Source organism: Crocodylus porosus, unplaced genomic scaffold (genome assembly GCF_001723895.1).
Source record: "Crocodylus porosus isolate Cpor-Errol unplaced genomic scaffold, CroPor_comp1, whole genome shotgun sequence".
Classification (NCBI taxonomy): domain Eukaryota; kingdom Metazoa; phylum Chordata; order Crocodylia; family Crocodylidae; genus Crocodylus; species Crocodylus porosus.
This window is the reverse complement of record NW_017728924.1, coordinates 4216541-4237261: the sequence shown is the minus strand read 5'-3', so window position 1 is coordinate 4237261 and position 20721 is coordinate 4216541. Positions and strand designations below refer to the sequence as shown.

Below are 20721 nucleotides of genomic sequence, written 5' to 3'. Positions count from 1 at the left end.
GGTGTGGTGGCGCTGACCCGCCAGGCCGCCGCCGCCGCCGTCCTGGCCGTAGCCGCGGCGGCGCTGCAGCACGAAGTAGCGGTTGGAGCGCTCCAGCACCCACAGCTTCAGCGCGTTCTTCAGCAGCACCTCCTCGGGCTTCAGCCACATCCTGGCGGCGGCCGCCCATGCCCTGCCCCGCGCCCACGTCCGCAGCCCGCCGCAAAGCCTGCCGGGACTTGCAGTCCGCCGCCCGCGGCCCCGCCCGCCGCCGCTCCCGGCGGCCCCCGCGCCGCCCCAACGGCGTGTGTGCGAATGGGCGGGGGGTGAATCGACGGCAGGCTAGGTGGAGTTATGCGCGGGTACATATGTGTGTGAAGTGTATCCAAGGCAGTTTAGCTGGAGATACACCCATGTGTACAAATGTGTGTGGGGGTGTGCGTCAGCCACGGTCTAGATAGAGATCTACACGTGTGTCCAAAGTTGGGGGTGGCATCAACAGCAGTCTGGATAGAGACACACACAAGTGTGTAAGTGGGGGGGTGTATCAAAGACAGTCTAGATGGAGACATACACGCGTGCACACCTGTGTGTGGCTAAGGCGGCTCCTAGAGCCCCGGACTGGCAAACCCCGCAGCATTTCTCAGGCTCGTTTCCTTTCCTTCTGTTTCTGTCGGTTTTCTGCCTCCGGGGCCAGACGGTGTTCCTCCAAGGAAGATGCACCTTCCCTCGCAAGACAGCACCAGGTAGCCCTGTCCCAGGCTAGTTTTTCCCAAGGTGTGGTGCCAATGAATGAACGGAGGCTGGGGCAAATAAATATACAGAGTTGGTTTTTCCATTAAGAACCGGGCTGTTAAATGAGTGGCCAAATCCCACTGGCATTAACGAGCATCTCATGAGTCATGGCCTCCAACTAACTAACTAATTTGTTTGCATGCGCCCCAACACTCGATGCCGAGGAAGAACAGAAAGAGAAGTTTTATGCTGACCTTGATGAAATCCTGACTATCATCCCGAAAGAGGAGAAGATCATCCTCCTTGGAGATTTAAATGTGAGAGTTGGCTAGGATTTTAACATGTGAAGGGGCACCGTTAGGAAACAAGGAGTGGGCAAGGCCAATTTCAGCGTTATCCTCTTCCTTAATAAATGTGCAGAGCATGACCCTGTCATCTCTTCCGACAACATGACAGGTACAAGACAACATGGCAACACCCTGCCTGAAAAATGACACCTCCTCAACTATGTCATCGTAAGAGCATGTGACTGAAAAGATGTCTTTATCATGCGTGTTCTGAGAGGAGCTGCTGGCTGCTGGACCAGTCATCACTTAGTGAGATCAGTCATGTCCATTAGGGTTGCACTGAAACATCAAAAGCAATCCAAATCAGTCTGAAGACAGTACAACATCAAATGCCTTCAGACTCCTAGACACCGCAAAGCCCTTCAAACAGATCTCATCAAGGACGTCACCAATTTTTGGGATTAAAAATGATAGCGCTTATGTTGAGGAAGATGGGCAAGCTCTAAAAGAGGCCATCCATGAGGCTTGCATGGAATCAGTTGGCTTTATCACCCAACGTCATCAGGACTGGTTTGATGAAAACAGTGCTGAAATCCAAGCCCATCTTGATCAGAAGAGTAAAGCTTTCTGTGATGCAAAACCCTCCTACGCCCAGTCAGCAGCAGGGAAATTTTCAGTGACTTAAAGCTGAAGCTCAGAAGAAGATTCAAGAAACCAAAAAGAAATGGTGGGAAGAGAAAGCAAAAGAAATCCAGGAATTTTTGGCTGACAGTCATGACATGCAGAGCTTCTTCAGTGCAATCTAGGCTGTGTATAGACCAAGCTCTTACAGACTCACCCTGCTTAAATCTGAAGCTAGCAGTACGCTCCTCAAAGACGAGCCCATCAAAAACGGCAGGAAGGAGCACTACCAAAAACTCCTGAACAGAGAATCAGTGGTGACTGAAGTAACCAGCAAACCCATGCCATCCCATCCAGTAAGGGAAGCACTTGTCAGTCTACCAACCTCTGAAGAAGTCCACCAGGTAATAAGACAGATGAGCAACAAAGCATGTGGCCCTGATGACACATGCTCTCCAATAACACTAGTCATGAGTTTACTAGATAGTATCCATAGTATCCACTGATTTATATGCAGTGCACCATTAAGATGACCTTATAGGTAACCGAAAGAGCTGTACTTCCAGATCAATCTAGTATTTCAGATACTTAAATGGGAAATAAACAGGATGGTAGAAATAAAAGAAAAGGGAATAAACACAACACACATAGGCAGGGACCAATAATATACCTAACTTGGGTTTTTTAGTATTGTTTTTAGGATATATGCATCCTGCTTAGGCTATTTTATTTACACACCCACACACACATACACACACACACGCAACGAGATTAAAATGAAAAAAAAAGTTTTCTTGTAAAAATGTATTTGAGAAATAGTTAAAAAAATTGAATTTAGAATTTTGATTAATTAAATTTCAAGCTTTAACCAAAACTATTGCAAAAATGGTGACCCAGCATCATAATCTCTAAGATTAAACCTCATAATGCCTCTGAGAGACACTGGCAGTGTTGGAGTGATGTTGCAGCAATGGTGGCCTAGGAATTATGCAAGAGGCAAGGATTTTTGTGGGTAATATCTTCTATTGGACCAAGTACCTGGTTGGGATAAAGCTAGATGCGATGAAAAACGCCTTGCATTTGAGGGCATATCTAACCCGAGAGGCAGACTGGATACATGATTTGCATCCATTGCTTCCCACTGCCAACACAGTCAAAGCTGAGAAAGGAACTTAAGTAAAGAAATCGGTGTGCTAGACACTGGGGCTTTGTTGTGGAAAAAAATGATAGCCTTGTATTTCCAGTTATATGCTTGACGTGCAGTCATCACTGTTTTAGCTCCAGCAAAAGAGCTTGATGCGTCTAGTTAGCTTGCAGTGACATCACTTATCAATTAATTATCTCTCTACTTCCTTGGAACTTGTCACAGAACAGATTGTAATGTCTCCTCACTGACTGTTTGTCTTGCATAATCCACCAAATAAACTAGCAAATATTTGAGCTCTGGCTTTCAAAGTAATCAATGCAAATGTTTTGAATGGTCACATAAGCCTCATGTTCCTGCGATTTGTAGTGTTTGGTTTTTTTAGAAGTTTCACTCCTCCAAACCCATCTTCATCACTAATACTCATGATGATTGATTAAGACACCACTTTCTGCTAATACTGTCCAGTCTGCACCTTCTTTAATGTAACTGTTTGCAAGATTTTGCCTGCCAGTAAACTTTTCGGTAGGGGACTTATGGGTACAAGCAAAGGGTAGGCAAAGTCCTGCCAAACACTCACGGAACATTTTGGGTGATAATGGCCTAACTACTTCCCTTTCAAGAAGAGGGGACTATGTCTTAGCCCAGAGTATCAGACTGGATGCCGAATTGGAGATGTTTAACCCCAACAGAAGGTATGAAATGGGATGAGCTGAATGATGTAAGATACCATCTACAGTAAGGGTCTGTAGGATCACTTAGCAGGAGCATTGCTATGCTTGCTGCAAAAAGAAAATGGCAGTGAAGACCAGGTAACTGTAGTTTTAACATGTTAGCAGGGCAGCTGAAATCTAGGTTCCTCTTCCCCACCAGGCTGTCTACAGCTCACACAGAAACTACCACCTGCCTGCACAAACATTCTCATGTTGAAGCCATTGTGCTGCACTGATGTGTAAAGTGTGCGACAGCAGTGGCATGCTACCCCAATTCCTTACCATGAGAATAAATCACGTCTGGAGGAGGAGAACTCAGGCCACACACATACTTCTCCCTGGTACTTCTTCGTATGCAAAAGCAAGCTTAACAAGGCATCTGTGTAGTATGCGTGATGAGTTGAGGCAATACATCTGCTGTAGACATAGCCCTGTTGTAACCAGCACCACAATCTTTAGTTTGAAAAGCTGTGGCCTCAGGGGACGGGGGTATGTGGAAAAAAACTTAATATAATTTCAAGAGGAAAGGAGGAACTGAACTTTTTTGAGTATGACTGATGAGGGATGAGGAATAATGATCCAGCTTCAGAGTTCAGGGCACGACCAGGAACACGACCAGGCCCTGAAGAAGATGACAATCCTCTGTAGCTAGGTCTACATGGACTTTTGAGAGGTACCCTGCTTTCTAACATGCAATTTTACCAGCACAGGTGAAATGACTTAATTACATCACTTTAATTATACCATATCATTCTGTCTGTGGCACTGTTATTCTAATAGTGTCCATGCTAGTGGGGGACAGGCAACGCTTTAGCAGTATAACTACAGCAATACAAATGCACAGGGCAAGCCCTCAGAGAGCAGATATACAGACTACAAGACCAAACTAGATTCGATTAAATGTTTGCAGCACATTCTAGGCAAGTTGAGTGAACATCTCTCTACTGGTATTTAGCCAAAACACCAATGTTGGTTACTTTCTCTTGTAGACATCAGTTCTTCGCACTTCCTCTTTGATGCCTGACTCCTTGTTCTGCTTTCTTAAGTATCAGAACTCTTTTCTATGCAAGACTACGAATCAGTAACTTTTTGTTACTGTCTGAAAAAATGTAGACTTACTTGTGCAAGCAGCGGTAAGTAATACTTCCCTTTGCTGTCATTTTTCTTGTATTGAAGGTCTAGGATGTTTCTCCTTCACATTTACTTGGGAGGTAGATTCATAACTGAAGTCTATTAAAATGCACAGAGCTGCTCTGTCATCTTTGGTGAATGTATTTATAGATACTTTAATTCTTTCTCAATCAGCACAGAGTAATATCGTCCAATCAATGCATTCCATATTAAAAAATAAACATTTATTTGATGCGGTCGAGCCTCTTATTGCTCAAGTATCTTTAAAACAATGGTGGATTGTTTCCTTCAAGTGTAATCCACAACCCTGGATCTTACTTACATTAATTGGTGCTGGCTTCTCCGAGTGACACAAGGGAATGCTTTTGAAGTTACATCACAATTCAGAATTTTACCACCCAATGTGGAGGATCTAAGATACTGTCAACCTGATGTGGGCTTAAGTGCTTTCACAGCTCCCAAACTAGACCCTGGCCTATTCCATAAGTGCCCAACTGAAGCTAGCAAGCTTATCATTGGGCATGTCCAGACATGCATTTAGGCGTGCCTAAATTTAATGTGCAATGCAGGCTCACGTCTACATGTGCATGTGTTAAAGTGCATTAATGTGATGTGTGTGGACTGATGTGAGACTGCCAGCTCAGTCCATATGCAGTGTTAATGCGCTTTAACGCATCTACCTGTGTGTTAATACGCTTTAGCTATTCACGCCCAAATTTAATACCTGCTTTTGCAGGTATCGCATTTAGACACAAATAGCCTAAAATTGCCATTTCTAAAGTGCATTAAGGGCATGCACATGTAGACACATGTCCTTAATGCACCTTAAATTAAGCTAAAGCACCTTAAATCTGCATGGGTAGATACACCCATTGAAACCAAATAACCAAAAAAAGCAGGGTGGTTGTTACTAGTCTTTGTATCTTTCAGGCTTATTTCTCTTCCAGGTGTGTGCATGCATGCAAGAGGGGACAGTAGCCATTGAATACTGGAGAAAGAAAGGTAGGGCCAACTTCTCAGCCGGTAAGTCAGCAAAGCTGGAGTTCATTGAAGCTATGCAATTGAGATTCAGAGTTGTAATATGACCTGGCACCAACGTTTGAAGTGGCAGAAAGTCATATGGAGAACTGCAGACCCCTGGACCGTGGTTCTGTAATACCAGAAATTCCTCATTTTTCTTCCTGCACAAGAATACTCCAGACTAAAGAAGGAAACCCTTCACACTGTCTATACTTTCATGTCATTTTAAACACAAGCCCTTTGTGGAAGAAAATCCTGTTGCTTTAACAAAGGGGAATTTCCATCAAAATAAACACATCCTCTCCAGGAGGACTCACACTCCCAGCTATCGTAAAGCCTAGGTTACAAAAACAAAAACACCACCACGTAGCTACCTGCTAGTTCACATCTCTACCTACTTCTCTGCACTTGTTGAGCTGCAATCTTTGAGTCTTTTTCCTACAAAGACCTGTAACACTTGACTCAAGTCCCTCGATTGGTTTCCCCCAGGGGAGAGAGCTACAACAGCGTGACTGAGCTACTTGCAAGACTCGCCCTTAAGGAAGTCTATTCCTCGCCATGAGCATAACAGTAGAAATGTATATATTACTCCATTGTAACCTCAATCCTGTCCTAAGGTCATCAGCAATCTACCAATACCGCTTGCAAGCACCACTGTACTCCCTGCTTCAAGTTTACGATCAGGATCTTTGTAAGTATGCAACATACAGAAACTGTATCAAACTGCCAAAAGATAAGCCTGGAGGGCCTTTCAGGAATGTGTCAGCTCCTATTTTCCAGCAGGAGGAGGCCAAGCCCCAGAGATAAGATAAGGTAATGGTTTTGTTTTTTTCCCCAACAACAACCACCTTTGCTCTGAACAAGTTAGTAATTCCCATTGTTGCTTGTGAATCAGACTCCATTGTGCTTGTGTATTTATGGCTATGATGTGGACAATTTCAGACCTATAAAAGGTTGTGCCAAGTGATTTACGCAATCCCATAGTGACGGAAAGAACCCCAAACACACGGGGTATGCTTCTGTGGTATAAAACTTTAACATTGCTACAAGTTTTGAATTTTCAACTTTTGCTACAGAATAGTTCCCTTAAAGCCAGGATAACTTTATGCAAGGAACCCAATTACTCTTTGAATGCTGGTAAAATGAAATAGGGAAGAAACCCTGAACAGAAACAGTTTCAAAATAGGTATCAAGGACATGGATGAATTCTTGCAAGGATGGAAAACGTGAGCTGTGGGGAAAGCCAGGTTTTCACTTTCACAGAAAATGTAGGTAGCCAGTATTTAGAAATAGCCTAGCACTTGCAATTGTGTTAATGCAAGAGTAATGCTACATCTAATGATGACAGGAACTGCATGAGGACAACTGCCTCTCAACTGTGTGTGCGCGCTAATTTCTCAACAGAATATATTCCCCACCAACCAGAGATATGTGCACGCTACACCTATTCCTTTATTTATTATGCCTCAGCTAAATAATCAGCCTCTTAAAACATTTTGTATATAAAAAAAAATTAATTGTGCTAAGTGTATTAGGCACTTAGCAGAACTTGCAACCTGGAGAAAAATTAAGTTGTCTAGATTTTCTGTATAGGTTTTGTACAATGGTAGAGCAGAATATTCTCCAGGTATGCACAGCCTATGAAACCCTACTACCCTTTGGTATTAGCAGGAGCAACAACAATGTTAAGCAAAAGACTAATGGCTTTATAGTATTTCAGAGAACTGCAGAAAGTTTCTGCCATCTTCTGTCTTTACATTTGAGGGATCACCCATTTCCATGTCATAGGAGCATGACTGGAAGCATAAAACAGCAACATGCCCCACTATAAATGAAACTTCAAAAGGCAGCCTGATTCATCAATTTGGGACATATCATTCTGCAGTTGAAGCTAAATGGAAGTTTTTGGTCTCTATTCACACGGGACCAAATCCAGGAATAACAGAGCATCCACAAGGTCTGCTGCATGGCAGTTTGCACATATACCTATACAAACCAATACCAATGGGGTTCCTAGGAACCTGGTAGCTTGCAAACAACTGTCTGCTCCTGTATCCAGGTCTTAGTCATTCTTTAGAAAGAAATTGCCATTATCTTGAACTTGTGTCTGGCCATTAAAGAATTAGATTCCACTCATTTTCTCCAGTATGAGCAAGCAGCCTGACTTGAAGCAAAAAACTGGCTCAAACAGTGGTACGGAGGGCGTTTCTGCAAGTGCTGCCCAGTCCAATGGCTATACCCACTGGCTGTTACTGTGCTAGTCCAAGTTAATGATTAAAAAAAAAAAAAAAGCGCTATGCTTAGATTTACAGACGCACTTAAATATCCATGGGGAATTCTACTCACCAGCATGGATGAATGGTTCAATTCACCAAGTTAACACTGCAGAGCCACCTCACTTTTGCTTTGCCACATGACAGCAGTGTCAGATCTGAGCTGCCTTCCATTTTACCTTATCACCAGGTCAAGATGTTCTTACTCTAGAAAGGCCAGTTTAGATTGCACGCTTCCTTTGTGCTGCTTTGTGGCTTTCGATAAAATTCCAAACACAAGGACGTTACCCTACAAAACAAAACTTTAAGATATGCCTGTTCTGACAGGCACAGAAAGTGGTCAGCTGTTACATAGGTTTTATTGTATCCAGTTGACAAAACAGGATGTAGTTACTACGCATGTCGTCTCACCCTACAGCTATCTGTTGTTGCCTCCTTTACACATTTCTTACGGCTCATTGAGAATGAAAAGCTTTTTTGGGGTGAAGAACCACTTGTTGCAGTTGTAGCGTAGCACTTAGGGTACCTATACAGGAGTGCGGAGACCACTTCAACGTTCTGTAATTTCAGTGCATTGGAGTAGACTCGATTAATTGAGTCTGCCAGAGCATGGCAATTATTGCACTCCAGCAGACTCCTGTGTCTCATGCATCAGTGTCCCTATGCTTAAAAGTGGCAGCAGGGGGTTAAACTAAAGCTCTAACAAGACCCTGATACATGAGACATGGCAGCATTTTAAATTGGAGCAGCTCTTAGAGCCACTCTAATGAAAGTGCTGCCTCCCCCCGCCACCTCCCAGAGCACATGTAGAAGTGCTCATAAGCCTCCAAGTCCTCCTACAACTGCAACAAATCTATTTAACCATATTAGTGTTGACAATTTAGAAAGTACTATCCATTAATGGTGCAAGTATTTGAGTCTTCTTGGTCTTTATCCCAGAAGTTTAGAGGGAAAAAACCCAAATAAGTTTTGATCTATGAACAGGGGGCGGAAAAAAAGCACTTGAAGGTAGCTGCCCCTCCAAGAGATTTTACATAAACTTTTGCCATCAAAATAAGTCATAGACAAGCCAGTAGAATATAGTTTTATTTACATTTCATATTCAAAGGAATTCACTATAAATCATGAATTATTTACAACATTTTTAAATTACACTGCACAGAAATAGGAAGAACGCATTGTTTCCTCCCAGTAGATTCAACAAATGAAAGTACTACATTATTATTGCTGTTCTTTAGAGCAAGTTCTACTAGCACTGACATCAGAAACACCAACACAAATTACAACAAAATAAAGTGCATTTTTAAGATGCATTTAGTTAACTTTGGTGGACAAGGCTCTGGACTTTGAATTAAGGCACCGTGTTCCACCCAAAAACCCTAGTCCAGCTCCCCACAAATGTTAGAAAGCTTTATCAGAAATAATTTTCTATCTGTTTACATACAGCACATCAGTTGTCACTGCAATTTTAACCAGCTTGCTAGACTAAGCACCCCTTATGTCCTTTTCCAGCTGTTGCCTTATGTTATTTTATTGGGTCACTTTCAGGAGACCTTCAATCTCAGTGGACAGACTTCACACTTCCTCCAAACCAGGACTAGCAAACATTGCTGGTGTTGAAGCTATGGAAACAACTCCTGGACCCAGCGGTAGTTTTCAGACTCTGCTTACACTATTTTACAAACTAGAAAAAAGCCAGACTTGTTCCCTTTACAATGTTATGCAAATCAGATGCAACTGGTCATTTGAAGCCCTTGAAACATTTTTAGGAATGTGTCTCAGATGGATTAGAATCTTTGCCTTTTATCTCCACTAGGTTAAATATATCCCAAAAGATATTACAGGCAGAAAACACTGACAGACATTACCTTGAATTTTGTCCTCTTACATTAGTGCATCGGTATTACTGACATTGCTTTAAGACACCCATCTGCATCAGTTTAAACAAGTAGTCATCCAGATCAAAATCAATTTGGTTGTAATAAAATTCTATTTTTATACTAAATCTAGAAGCCAAGAACCTCAAACAACAAAACAAACAATTCCCAAAAGAAACAGCTACTACAGAATGAGACAGTCTTCTCCTTATTTTAAAGAAACCTGAACAGCAGTTTTGCTCTGTAATAGCATGGCCATGTTAGGCAGGTTTGGTTTAGTGTTAAAATCTAACTATTTTCTTCATCTATTCCCTTGAAACAGCTCGTGTGGAGAACGCTAGAACTAAGGTCCATGTGTAACAACGTGTTTAAATGAACAGAAGGTTAAGCATTCCAAACCACATAATTATGAGTTGTTCAAACAAACAAACAAACAAACAAACAAACAAACAAACAAACAAAACCCTCTCCTATTTCTTCCTGATATTTCCAAGGTAACATTGCTGCAGTGGTAGTCTACCAGTTTGTTGGTATGTCTGATGTATGCGTGACCACGGCCGGCAGTTTGTTACAGAGGGTCCAACTGTTTTGCTGGATGGATCAGGTTTAGGACCTGATTTCATGATCACGTGTTTCATCTGCTTCAAAGCTGGGGTTATCGAGGTGTGGGAGGACATCCACAGCTGGAGACTGGGAATTATTGTTGACGAGATGCAGGTCATCATGGTTGCCATCTTTCAGAAGAAAGAGAGAGTCAACAATCAAAAAGAAATAAATTCTTAAGAGTTACCATTACCCCGAAGCATGTGTAAGGCCTCAAGTCCTCACCCTCAGCCTGATCAGTGAGCTCCCTACACATGAAGTCCAGGCCCTTTCAGGTTCATTTATTCATTTGATCTCCATGCCACCCTTTCCAACAGAGGCTCAAAGCAGCTTACAATAAGAGAACAGAATATTTCTAAACACAGAAAGTGACAAAATAACTTCAATGGGAACTAGAGTATCAGTCTGAGGCCCCCTAACAAGGTCTCAAGCTTTGTTTGATGAATGCCTGCACAAATTGGAAGGCCTTACAGCGCACCTAAATGCTGTGCCCAGGCTCCAGCAATTTTGAAAGGGAGGGAGTTCCAGACCTGAGGAGCATTGCTGAGAACAATCTGTCACACAAATAGATTTGGCCTATTGATACTCACAGGAAGGTGCTCTTGGCTGACCTCAGGGATCACAATAGGCAGTAAGAAGGCAAAACCTTTGGGCCCAGTCTGTCTAGGGCCTTTAGAGGTCTAAACCAGCACCCTGAATTGCACCTGGAAAGTTACTAGGAGCTAGTGAAGACCATGGCCACCTCCTTACTTCCTCATTTTTGGTGTCCAGAAAATGACAACTAGACTTTGGCATGAACATCCCAGACAAGAGAGCTCCAGATTATACAGGAGGAAGACAAAGAAATAGCAGAACAGACAAGAAGCTTAGCAAGAAGGTAGCAGCAGTCAACCAGAACGATTCTACCATACACTAGATAGGGCCATGCAAGAGGGAAAGGCACTTGAAAACCAGTGGCAAAGACAGAACAACAGCCAAGCTAGTTAAAAGAAAAAAAAAAATTATGTACACGTGGAAGTGGTGTATGTTTGGCTACAGGGGATCGGCATGAAAAACGTCTGGGGACCAACAGCTGGCCTATGTGGAAAGATCTGTTTGCACATTCGAGTGAAAAGCACAGGCCCAAAAGTAAACACCCACCTGTGCTTTCCAGAGCAAAATGCCCCAACAGGTGGCAGCAAATGCCACTTCTTCTGAATGATTCTTTCAGAGCTGCTTTTCATTACACTGCTACAAGTGGGGTTTTGTTGGATGGGGCAGGAGGGGTATACTTATTTATTTATTATTTCTCCCATTTAACACCCTACTAGAATCCATTGGGGAAAAAAAGACAGGAATTTAGACAGAAAAGTGTCCAGACAGAGCAAGGGTTGGCAACATTTTTGGGCAGAGCGCTAAAAACACCTGCAACCTTGACTTGTAAGATGTTGGCGTGCCAGGGGCAGATGGCAGGGGAGCTGCAAGGGGCCCAATCCTTGTTGTGGCAGCGAAGCCCTGGCTCCTTCCCCGTTGTCTGCCCCAAGGAATGTGCCAAGCAAAAAAATGCTTTCATGCACCACACTGGCACCTGTGCCATGGGTTGCCTACCCCTGGTAGAGTAACAGCAAAATATTAAGCCACTCTTTAGTTTAAATTTCAAAGCGAGGTTAAGAGTGCAAACCAGACAGGAAGGATATTTCACAGGAGATGGATTTTGCTACATTTTCTAGCCCATTCTAGTTTAAAAAGAGAGGAAAGCTCTTATCAAAAGAACTTAAAAGTACGATTACTTTATAGAGGAGAACTTTAATAGCCCAGTAAGAGATTTATACAGTCAGTCACACCCTGTTGTTTTCTATTAAACTTTGGAAAATCTGAAATTCAATTTAAAAGCATTTGCCATTTCCAGTGGAACATTACTTTAGCTTTCCATACGTCTTCTCCAACTACTGAATTTATCTCAAGCATTTAGATTTAGCAGTATTTTAGAAACTACATTTGACAGGCAACTGTTACAAAAGCAGTGAAGTGCATGTGGGGGGAAGAAAAATCAAACATGCCCTGGAGACTTCAAGCAGTAAGCCTGTGGATTCTCAATTTGTTCTTTGATGGTGCTTCCCCATCTGCATTTGAAGCAGTATTTGCTCTTTCAGTGCAAACGACTTGTTAAAAGCTTGACTGTTCAATGTAAAAACGTGTAAACTTCAGGAGGCAAGGTTTGAGGAGTTCTCACCACACATACTGAGAAGCTAAAGCTAGTAGAATTTATGCCATGTGATACAGCTGGGACAACTGAACACTTACTCTCCGTAGCAATGTGCTCCTCTAGAGCTGGTTCATCTGTTCCTTGTACTGAGGCATAGCCAGACGAGGCAGTCTCACTCCGATTATCCTCTTCATTAACTGAAGCGATAGTTGGCGTTTCGTTCAACGCGGTGGCTTGGATGGACTCAACTACATCTTCTATGTCTGGCTGTGGGCAATTGTTCAATTTAAAATGAAAGCAAGGTAGGGAGAGGGCCTATGAAGATGCAGCTTGCCCAACATTGCTGGGACACTGCTCATTCACGTAACACATGCCTGGTTTCTATGCTCTTCCTTGGAAGCATCCACTAACTGCCACCACCAGAGACAGGAGAGTGGGCTTGATGCACCTGTGATCTGTCCCAGTAGCTGTTCATAAGAACAACTGTACTAAGCTGTCAGAGTCAGCGGTGATTTCCACCTGAAGATGCAACCACTTTACCGTTGCTACAGACTCACCATATTATGGCAACTACTGAAAACCCCAAAGCTTATCCCTTGCAGCTTCAGAGTTACCCACCATTAGCATACAGTGCTCCAGGAGTCAATGCCTCTAGGAAGGAATGCCAACTTACCTCAATTCCCAGAGCTTTGAGTATATCACACTTGCACATGGGACACGTCCTGTGTTCTAGCAGCCAGGGGTCAATACAGTTCTTGTGGAACAGATGACTGGTTGGAGAAAATAAAGTAACAAACAAGTGGCATTTAATTCCTGACACTGCCATGACTAGAGGTGACCAACCTTCCCTGCAACAAACATGCTAGGGGCTCAGTACAGTACTGAACAGATCCTCTCAAGAGGTCCGATACACATACAGACTTGCACGCATTCTGTTTAGTACGGTTACCAGAATACAGGCAGGAGCAAGCTAGTTGGTCACATGCTAATCCTGGACTCCTTGGGCTGTTCAGGGGTCTTTGTATTTCACGTATTTTACTTGCAACCACAAGTAATTGCTGGAACCCTAGATAGACTTGACCAGGGTTGCCTGTGGGCCAAATGCAGCATGTGGGGCTCCCCCTGGGGTAGGAAATTCAGCAGTGGGGGGAAAAAACAGTGGCCATTAATATGGTCACCTTACCCCCACCAAACTCCCAAATCCTGTGCTGCCAGTCACACCATGCCCCCGCATTTGCATTGGGGCCAGGCCATGCCCCCTCTCCCCCCAGGGCCAAGTTGGGGCCAGGCCACACCCCCTCTCCTCCCCCCATGGGACCAAGCCACACCTCTCTTCCCCCACCACATGGCCCAGGTTGCAACTAGATAGTCCCCAACCCCCACTCTGTATGAGCAGATGATGCCTACAGCAGATCAGCACCACTAAAGACAGATGGAGCACTGCCCATCCAGCCCACCAAGGAAAGAAGTTGGGCATCACTGGACTAGGCCATAAGCATAAGAAGTTTGTTGAGAGTTAAAAATGAATAGTCTGTTCAAACCTTAGCTGAAGGAGGTGTCAGAACAGGAAGGGCTTAACCAGCCACACTGTAGGGCAATTGTGGCTCTATGCCAACTTAAAGTAATCCTCTAGCAATATGCTCCCCACGGAGATTTGGGAAGGGAACACTTACAACTTCTAGCAATGCAGATTACTTTGAAAAAGCCATGAAAATCAATTCCTCCAGAGTGGCATTACATGACTATGCTTAGAGCTATAGTTCTCCGAATAGGTTCTTGCTACAACTGATTTATAACTGTATTCACCTGTAATTGCCCTACCTTGTTCTTGTAAGTGCTACAGGAATCTAATAAGCACAAGTTAGCATATTATCTGAATTATGCCCAGTCTTAAAGCTGCCTATCTGTGTACAGTTGGTTACAAACTGATAACCCCTATATTTGTATAAGCCAAGTGAACATGAAATTCTACACCTCAGCCCTAGATTTAAGGTCAGCATATTTGTTATGCAGAAGCACATGACTAAATACCACTTGCTTCTGCAAAATCTAGGAGAAACCTTAGTTGACCAATGCCGTGTCCTCAGCCTGAGGCACGACACCTCCAAGTGTTTTATTTTCAGCACGCAAAAGAAAAATGGGCGTGTACAAGGAATATGTAGCATACCATCTGCTCTAATACAAGTATGTATGTCTAGAAATGCCTCTGCATACACCAATTCTGCCACAGACCCAGTTTAGGAGACATGGGACGTGAGAATGCAAAAATCCATTGAAACTTTCTTAACAGTGATCTAGTTTTAAATGACTTGCCTTTACAACCTTCAACACAGACCAGAACTCAGCAAGGCACAGTGAGATAGACTATCACCAGCCAGAACTGTGCTGAAGTGTGCAAAGAATACCATGCTACCTTTACTGTTGGGCCCCTGTACAGAAAACACTAGACAAGGTGGCCCGTTTAGAGATGTGCTTTGCTTACCATCCCAAAATGGGTTTCTTAATCTCCAGTGCAGGTTTGCCAAGTCATATTTGATATAAGAAGCTTGTCTTAATGAAAAAGACAAGCCAACAAATAGTCAGAGCCTTTGTAGCACAATAGCACAGAAAAGGCTGGGCTTCCAGTGTGCCATCAGCATGCGAGAAAAAAAACCCCTATAGATTACAACCCTGATCCTGTATCAAGGTCTACCTGCAGCACTCGTTCATACACCAGCAGTCAAAAGTCCATGTTATCCCTCCCATGCTACCACAAGCCTCTCTTACACAATGACCGTACAAACACAGCTCAGAGTTGAAATCATTCTTAAGAATCCACTCTTTGCAGAGTTCAAGTGACATATACTCTTAAACCAGAGCCAATGGGTAGAGCATTTGGACTTGAGAGAAGCAGTATTAAGGAGGAATACCCTACCAGTAAGTCTATACATCTGAAATAATGTGTTTTAAGACAACTGGTATTTCTACTCAATCATCCAAGTTTTGCTTTTAAATCCCCTTACGAGAGTTAGGGATCCATCCTCCAAGCACAATTACTTAGGGTGCATATGAGCCTTTCTAGTCTAAGAAGTTGATGCATTGCTACAGGCGGTCTCTTGGGCAGCTGCTGAAAGCTAACTGCCAACATGACCACGGGACAAGACAAATGTTTAAAGGAAGTGTTCTTGCATCTCATATGCTGTCACCATTAAACCGTTCAGCAGTGGACTGAGAAAGAGACCAGTTCCTCATTTCTTTCATCAACAGCTTAAGTCCTTCGTGTCAGTGGCAGCACAGACACCCCCCTATGTGGTAACAGATCACAGCACACGTTTACGTAAGATTGTAACCTTATGCAAGACCACGCGGATCCCAGCTTTCATCCGTTAGATACCCCTGCTTGGGAGGAGAAAGCAGCCTTACCCTGTGATCTGTCCTTCCTTCCAAACTCGATTCCCAGCTGACCACTGCCTGTATCCTTCTCACACGAGAAAGATATTTCATGCAACTCTGCCCTCAACACGGAGTCATCTCACTTGTACTGAAGCTTCCAACACTTGAATGCTGAGGCAGCCCCCTTCCAACATACCTGTACTGACATCACCAACTCCTCAAACCTGACAGACTGTAGACCAAGACCGAAGCTGAGAAAAGCTTTCAGCTTCAGCTTACTAGCTAGATTTTACCTCAAAGAAAGGCCAAACTGCTGTAGCTAATATTTTCCCCAAAAAGTAGTCTTAGGCAAGTTACAAGCTACCAAAAAGAACACCACCAGTGCATGGTGTTGGGTCCTGCCTTTATTCCAAGAGCAGAGGAAATCATCACTTTCTATGGCGTTGAACTATAAAGGAAAAAGCAAGCAAAACACACAAATCCATAGCCTACGACCTCCAGGCCACACTTACCACACTAGCACACAAGACAGACCTCAACAAGGCTTTGCTACTGTGGGGTTACTGGTCTGAAACTAGACTTTGAAGGCCTAGGAGTTAGGCTGGCAGGAAACAGTCTAAGGTTTACATTTTGGGCACATTTATTCCAAGGCATGCTTGTTTTGACAGTGTAACATTTTTAGTAAAACAAATCTATAAAATCTTTCACAAGCTTTGTGGGTGGCCTACTTAAACTGTAACTATTTGTTAACCCTCCATCATTTATAGTAGTAGATTGTACCATACCTCCATGCTTTTTTGATCTCTGAAACCTTGGAGGATATGGAAGTCTGTTTTTGCTGAGCAATTCCTATAGTATAACCACTGTCTAAAATACCATCAGCAGTGAACATTGCCTCTATAACACCTTTCAAATACTCAAGAGTTAAGGTGGGTACTTACTTGCAAGTTAAGATACGCACTACTTCATTGGGCTTGTATGCTTCAATGCACACGGCACAGCTGTCACCATCCGGACCAATTTCCTACCCAAAGAGAGCAAGTCATTACCTATCCCAAGACACAGTCATTACAGCGGCAGTTAAGTGCTAGATATGATCTAGCCAGTCATCTAGAATTCCCATGCCAGAATATTTACAGTTACCAGGGTAAGAGACCTGATTTTGAACAGAAGCAATAAGCACCTAACACTAGGCTTTAAAGACACTAGTCAGGCTAAAAAAGGTAGAGAGCAGGTTTGCAGGTTGATATCTGTTACGAGACATTGGTTTAAGTTGCTTCAGTTTGCACTGTCTCCCCCTCAATCATTAGGGTAAAGCGATATTAAGATACTTGTACAGCCAGTTTTAGTAGTAGCAAAAAGAAAGTTTAGATCCAGACTAATAGTTTAAGAGCTCAAAAGTTAAATGGAGATTGCCAGCTATACCTTGTCCCCTTGCTTTAGTGTGCGCAGTTGTAGCCATCCAATAGCTTTCTTGGCCTCTGCTTTTAGTTGTCTCTGAAAAAGAACTGCTGGTTAAATTACAGGCATTGCTCTTCTGTAGCAAACAACCAATATAATTTAAAATTTCAGCAGGTATATTGATTGCTCTCTAGGCTTATGCAATGTGACCTCTGAAAAGGAAGTATGCCCTTTCTATCCATGTGGGGAAAAATTAAGCAGAAGTCCATGAACAGACTTACAGAAATGTGCAGGAGACGTACCACAAAGTCTTTCCCTAAAAATGCATTCCTTTGAGTAGCATTTTCACTGAACAAACAAAACCAAAGACCATTCAATCTTCTAGCATGCACAACTGTACCTGGGTTACACATGTCAGATGTAGCCAAAGGCAAGGATTTCAATTAACTTGGTCTGAAAGCAGAGTGCTTGGAGCCAAACAATCAGGAGTCAATATATCCTATTGCTATGAATATGTATTGTGGCTTTTTGACAGTCACCTGGATCCTGATGAAAGCCAAGGTCCTTTACCCATCAACTGCTGACATGCCCTCTAAACCACACCTCTAAGATAGGTCAGTTTTATTAGTGAACACAAATACCTTTGAAGCCTGTAGCTTCCTAGCACCGGCTACTGGTGCCAAGCAAGAACAAAAAAAAAACCAAAACCACACAATTCTCTCTGGAGACTGAACCAAAAGCAGCATAAGCAAGGTTTACATTTACCTAATGTAAACCTTTTTGCACCCCTAGCTTTACTAGTAGACTATGTGCAAGCCAAAGACTTGCCCTAGTAGAACAACTGGGTAGCTGCAATTCCAGAAAGGAAGGGGGCTGCAGCCCCCTTCAGCCAATGTGTTTAATTGTCAGGATGCCAAGCTGCACAGATGACCAGACAGGGAAAGGTTAGCTTGCTTAGCAACTGTTGCTGACCAACTGCCACTGCAAAAGGGTTCAATTAGCATAGGAGCCAGCATTTCTGCTTAAAGGTCATGAATGTTGCTTCAACGCCAGTAATAGTACCACCCTCTCCCTCATGAAGAAACTGTTGTTTCGGGATGCAAAAGTTGTTGGGTGGCCACAACTACGCTGTTATTGCAGTGCTCTGTGCAGTTATATTCTCTGACAAGTTGAGTTGAAGTCCCCAGCAAACTGGAAAGTCTGCTAAAACTTAACTTAACACTACTGAGAGGTCTCACCACAGATTCATCCACTTACGATTCATATTTTATTTTCAGTAGAATGTAATTAAAACAGTGTTGTGATGCAAATACACAAAGCAGCTGAAGCGATACTGCAAAGGTAACCTCCATCCTGGGATTTCTTAACCAGAGTGCTTGACTTTGCTGTTTTCAACTGACCACCCAAAAACTCCAAACAGGATCATCAAGACTTTCAGCCCAGGCACCCTAGAAGATCTATCGGCAATAAGTAGCTCCTTATGCACTGGATGCAGCCTACACAAATGCCTTTCATTCTTCAGGTTTGATTAAATTTGCAAGATGAACTTGAAGGTAATAGACGTGCTCATTTAAAATATGTCAGTCCACGAGCAGGCAGATGCATTGCTTTCTACCAAGGAACATTGTAGTTATGTCCGTGGAGACAGTCTCAGGCCAATGAAAAACAGAAGTAAGGATCAGTACAATGGCCAACATCGAGTCACGCTGCAGAACTATACGACTCAGAATAGTGTAACCATATAGAAGAAATGCATTTAGACAAAACTATTTAGAGCCAGCTATACAAACAGGCTCTTCAGCAAGAAACTTCCTTCCGGGCTTTGCATTCTTAAGTTGGTTTGTGTGCCAAGCAGAGCCTAACTTTACCATTACATCATTCTCATTTAACTTGGAATTCAGCACACCAAGGACTGAACATGCTCATGCTTAGCAAACTGTGACAGCTCTCTACAGCCATTTGACATGCCAAAAAAGAGGCTCCATTTCTTACAATGGCATCATCCTCCTGTACCCTGGTATACAGTTGATCCTATCAGTTGGCTTTGTTGCACAAAGCCCTCAAAAAAGGGACTGTCAGAAAAGATGCACAATAGCAATTATTTATCTATTCTGCACAGGGGAACCAAAAGGGTTTCACATCAGGAAGGAACTGAGACAATATGTGCCCTCCAGAACTGAAGCTCTAGATCAGTAGCCAATCTGGAAAACTGGATATGCCAAAAGAAGGATAGAGATTTGAAGCTGAAGAGATAGAATGGAGACTACGGAAAACAGGCTGCTCATGAATCGTGGCAACAATGTGGGAATTTGTTCACAGGCTACTTCAAAGTGCTCCTTTGAGAAGTTACTAGCAGGCAGGCACAAGAAAGCTGGACTACAAATTTACTTTTCTACCATTGCTCAAAATGTACCCTTTTGAAGGTCAATACAGTTGGACCAATTCCAAATGGACCACTTCCAATTTACTTTGGAGCTGGTTTGGTCTCTTCATGGTGCCCTGGATTTGCCAAATTGAGGAACTTGATATCAAGGTCAATGACCTCTCTAGTAACAAAAAAATCCCTCAGTTCCTGTTTCAGCATTTAATTCACATCTCAAAAAATGAAATTCTGAATATTTAATGACCGACTTGCAGTTCTCAAAAGCTTAGTGATAACTTACACAGTCTCCCAAAGGGAGAGAGGAAAAGATGACAGGATGACCCCAATGAGTATCCGTGTTTCCAGACCATTGCTAGAGTCTTGATTGCACAAAATAAATTGTGATTCAGCATTCATTGAGTGTTCAATGCATTAGAAAACCAACCACTTACAAAAATTAAGAATTGGGCTCATTCTCAAGAGTGTGACTGTATAGTGTAAAATGCATTTGGGCACATCTGTAGATAAGAATACAGAAACACTAGATTTTTTTTGGCATGCTGCATTAGCCCATGTTCACTAAAATACCTTGGACAGAACGTTATATTGTGCTGGGCTGTGCTTGGTTATCTAGTCCCCAGTAATGTCAAGGCTTTTAGCAGTCATGATTTAAGAAGTGGGGGTGGCGGGGAAATGCTCTGAACTGCTTCTTTGGCATATTTTACAGGATGTCAGAACATGATGCTTTACCAACATATGGTAGAGAAACAACTTCCTCAAACCCACTTTTCACAGCAGAGAGCCAATCTTTTGCCCACTGTTTTAGCTCTTTATCATGAGCAGCTCAATTAGAGTCCCCTTAACAAAAAAAGCAGGCCATTTTTTTCAGCCTGAATCTTAGCTTCTCTACAGCATAAGAGGAAACATGAAACAAAGATGCCTGTAGGTTTCTGATCAGAAGTCATCATTCTTAGCCAGGAAATTTAGATAATGCAGTTCCAGTATATTTTATAGCACT

The 20721-nt window shown here is 42.9% G+C and overlaps 2 protein-coding genes across 5 annotated transcripts in view; both read right to left on the bottom strand.

Moving 5' to 3' along the window:
- Window positions 1–196, bottom strand: part of TBC1D8B (TBC1 domain family member 8B) — a 56281-nt gene extending 56085 nt beyond the window's left edge. For all 4 annotated transcript variants that reach the window (XM_019540239.1, XM_019540240.1, XM_019540241.1 and 1 more), the window contains exon 1: window positions 18–196. In XM_019540239.1, coding sequence (XP_019395784.1) covers window positions 18–150 — 133 coding nt within the window. In that variant the 5' untranslated portion in view covers window positions 151–196. The remainder of the gene's footprint in view (window positions 1–17) is intronic.
- Window positions 197–8972: 8776 nt separating this feature from the next.
- The window catches only part of RNF128 (ring finger protein 128, E3 ubiquitin protein ligase), a 55910-nt gene continuing 44161 nt past the window's right edge, over window positions 8973–20721 (bottom strand). Inside the window, exons 3-7 of the mRNA XM_019540248.1 lie at window positions 17366–17437; window positions 16882–16964; window positions 13242–13338; window positions 12667–12835; window positions 8973–10514 (exon numbers count right to left, since the gene is read on the bottom strand). Of these exons, the coding sequence (XP_019395793.1) occupies window positions 10387–10514; window positions 12667–12835; window positions 13242–13338; window positions 16882–16964; window positions 17366–17437 (549 nt within the window). The 3' untranslated portion in view covers window positions 8973–10386. The remainder of the gene's footprint in view (window positions 10515–12666; window positions 12836–13241; window positions 13339–16881; window positions 16965–17365; window positions 17438–20721) is intronic.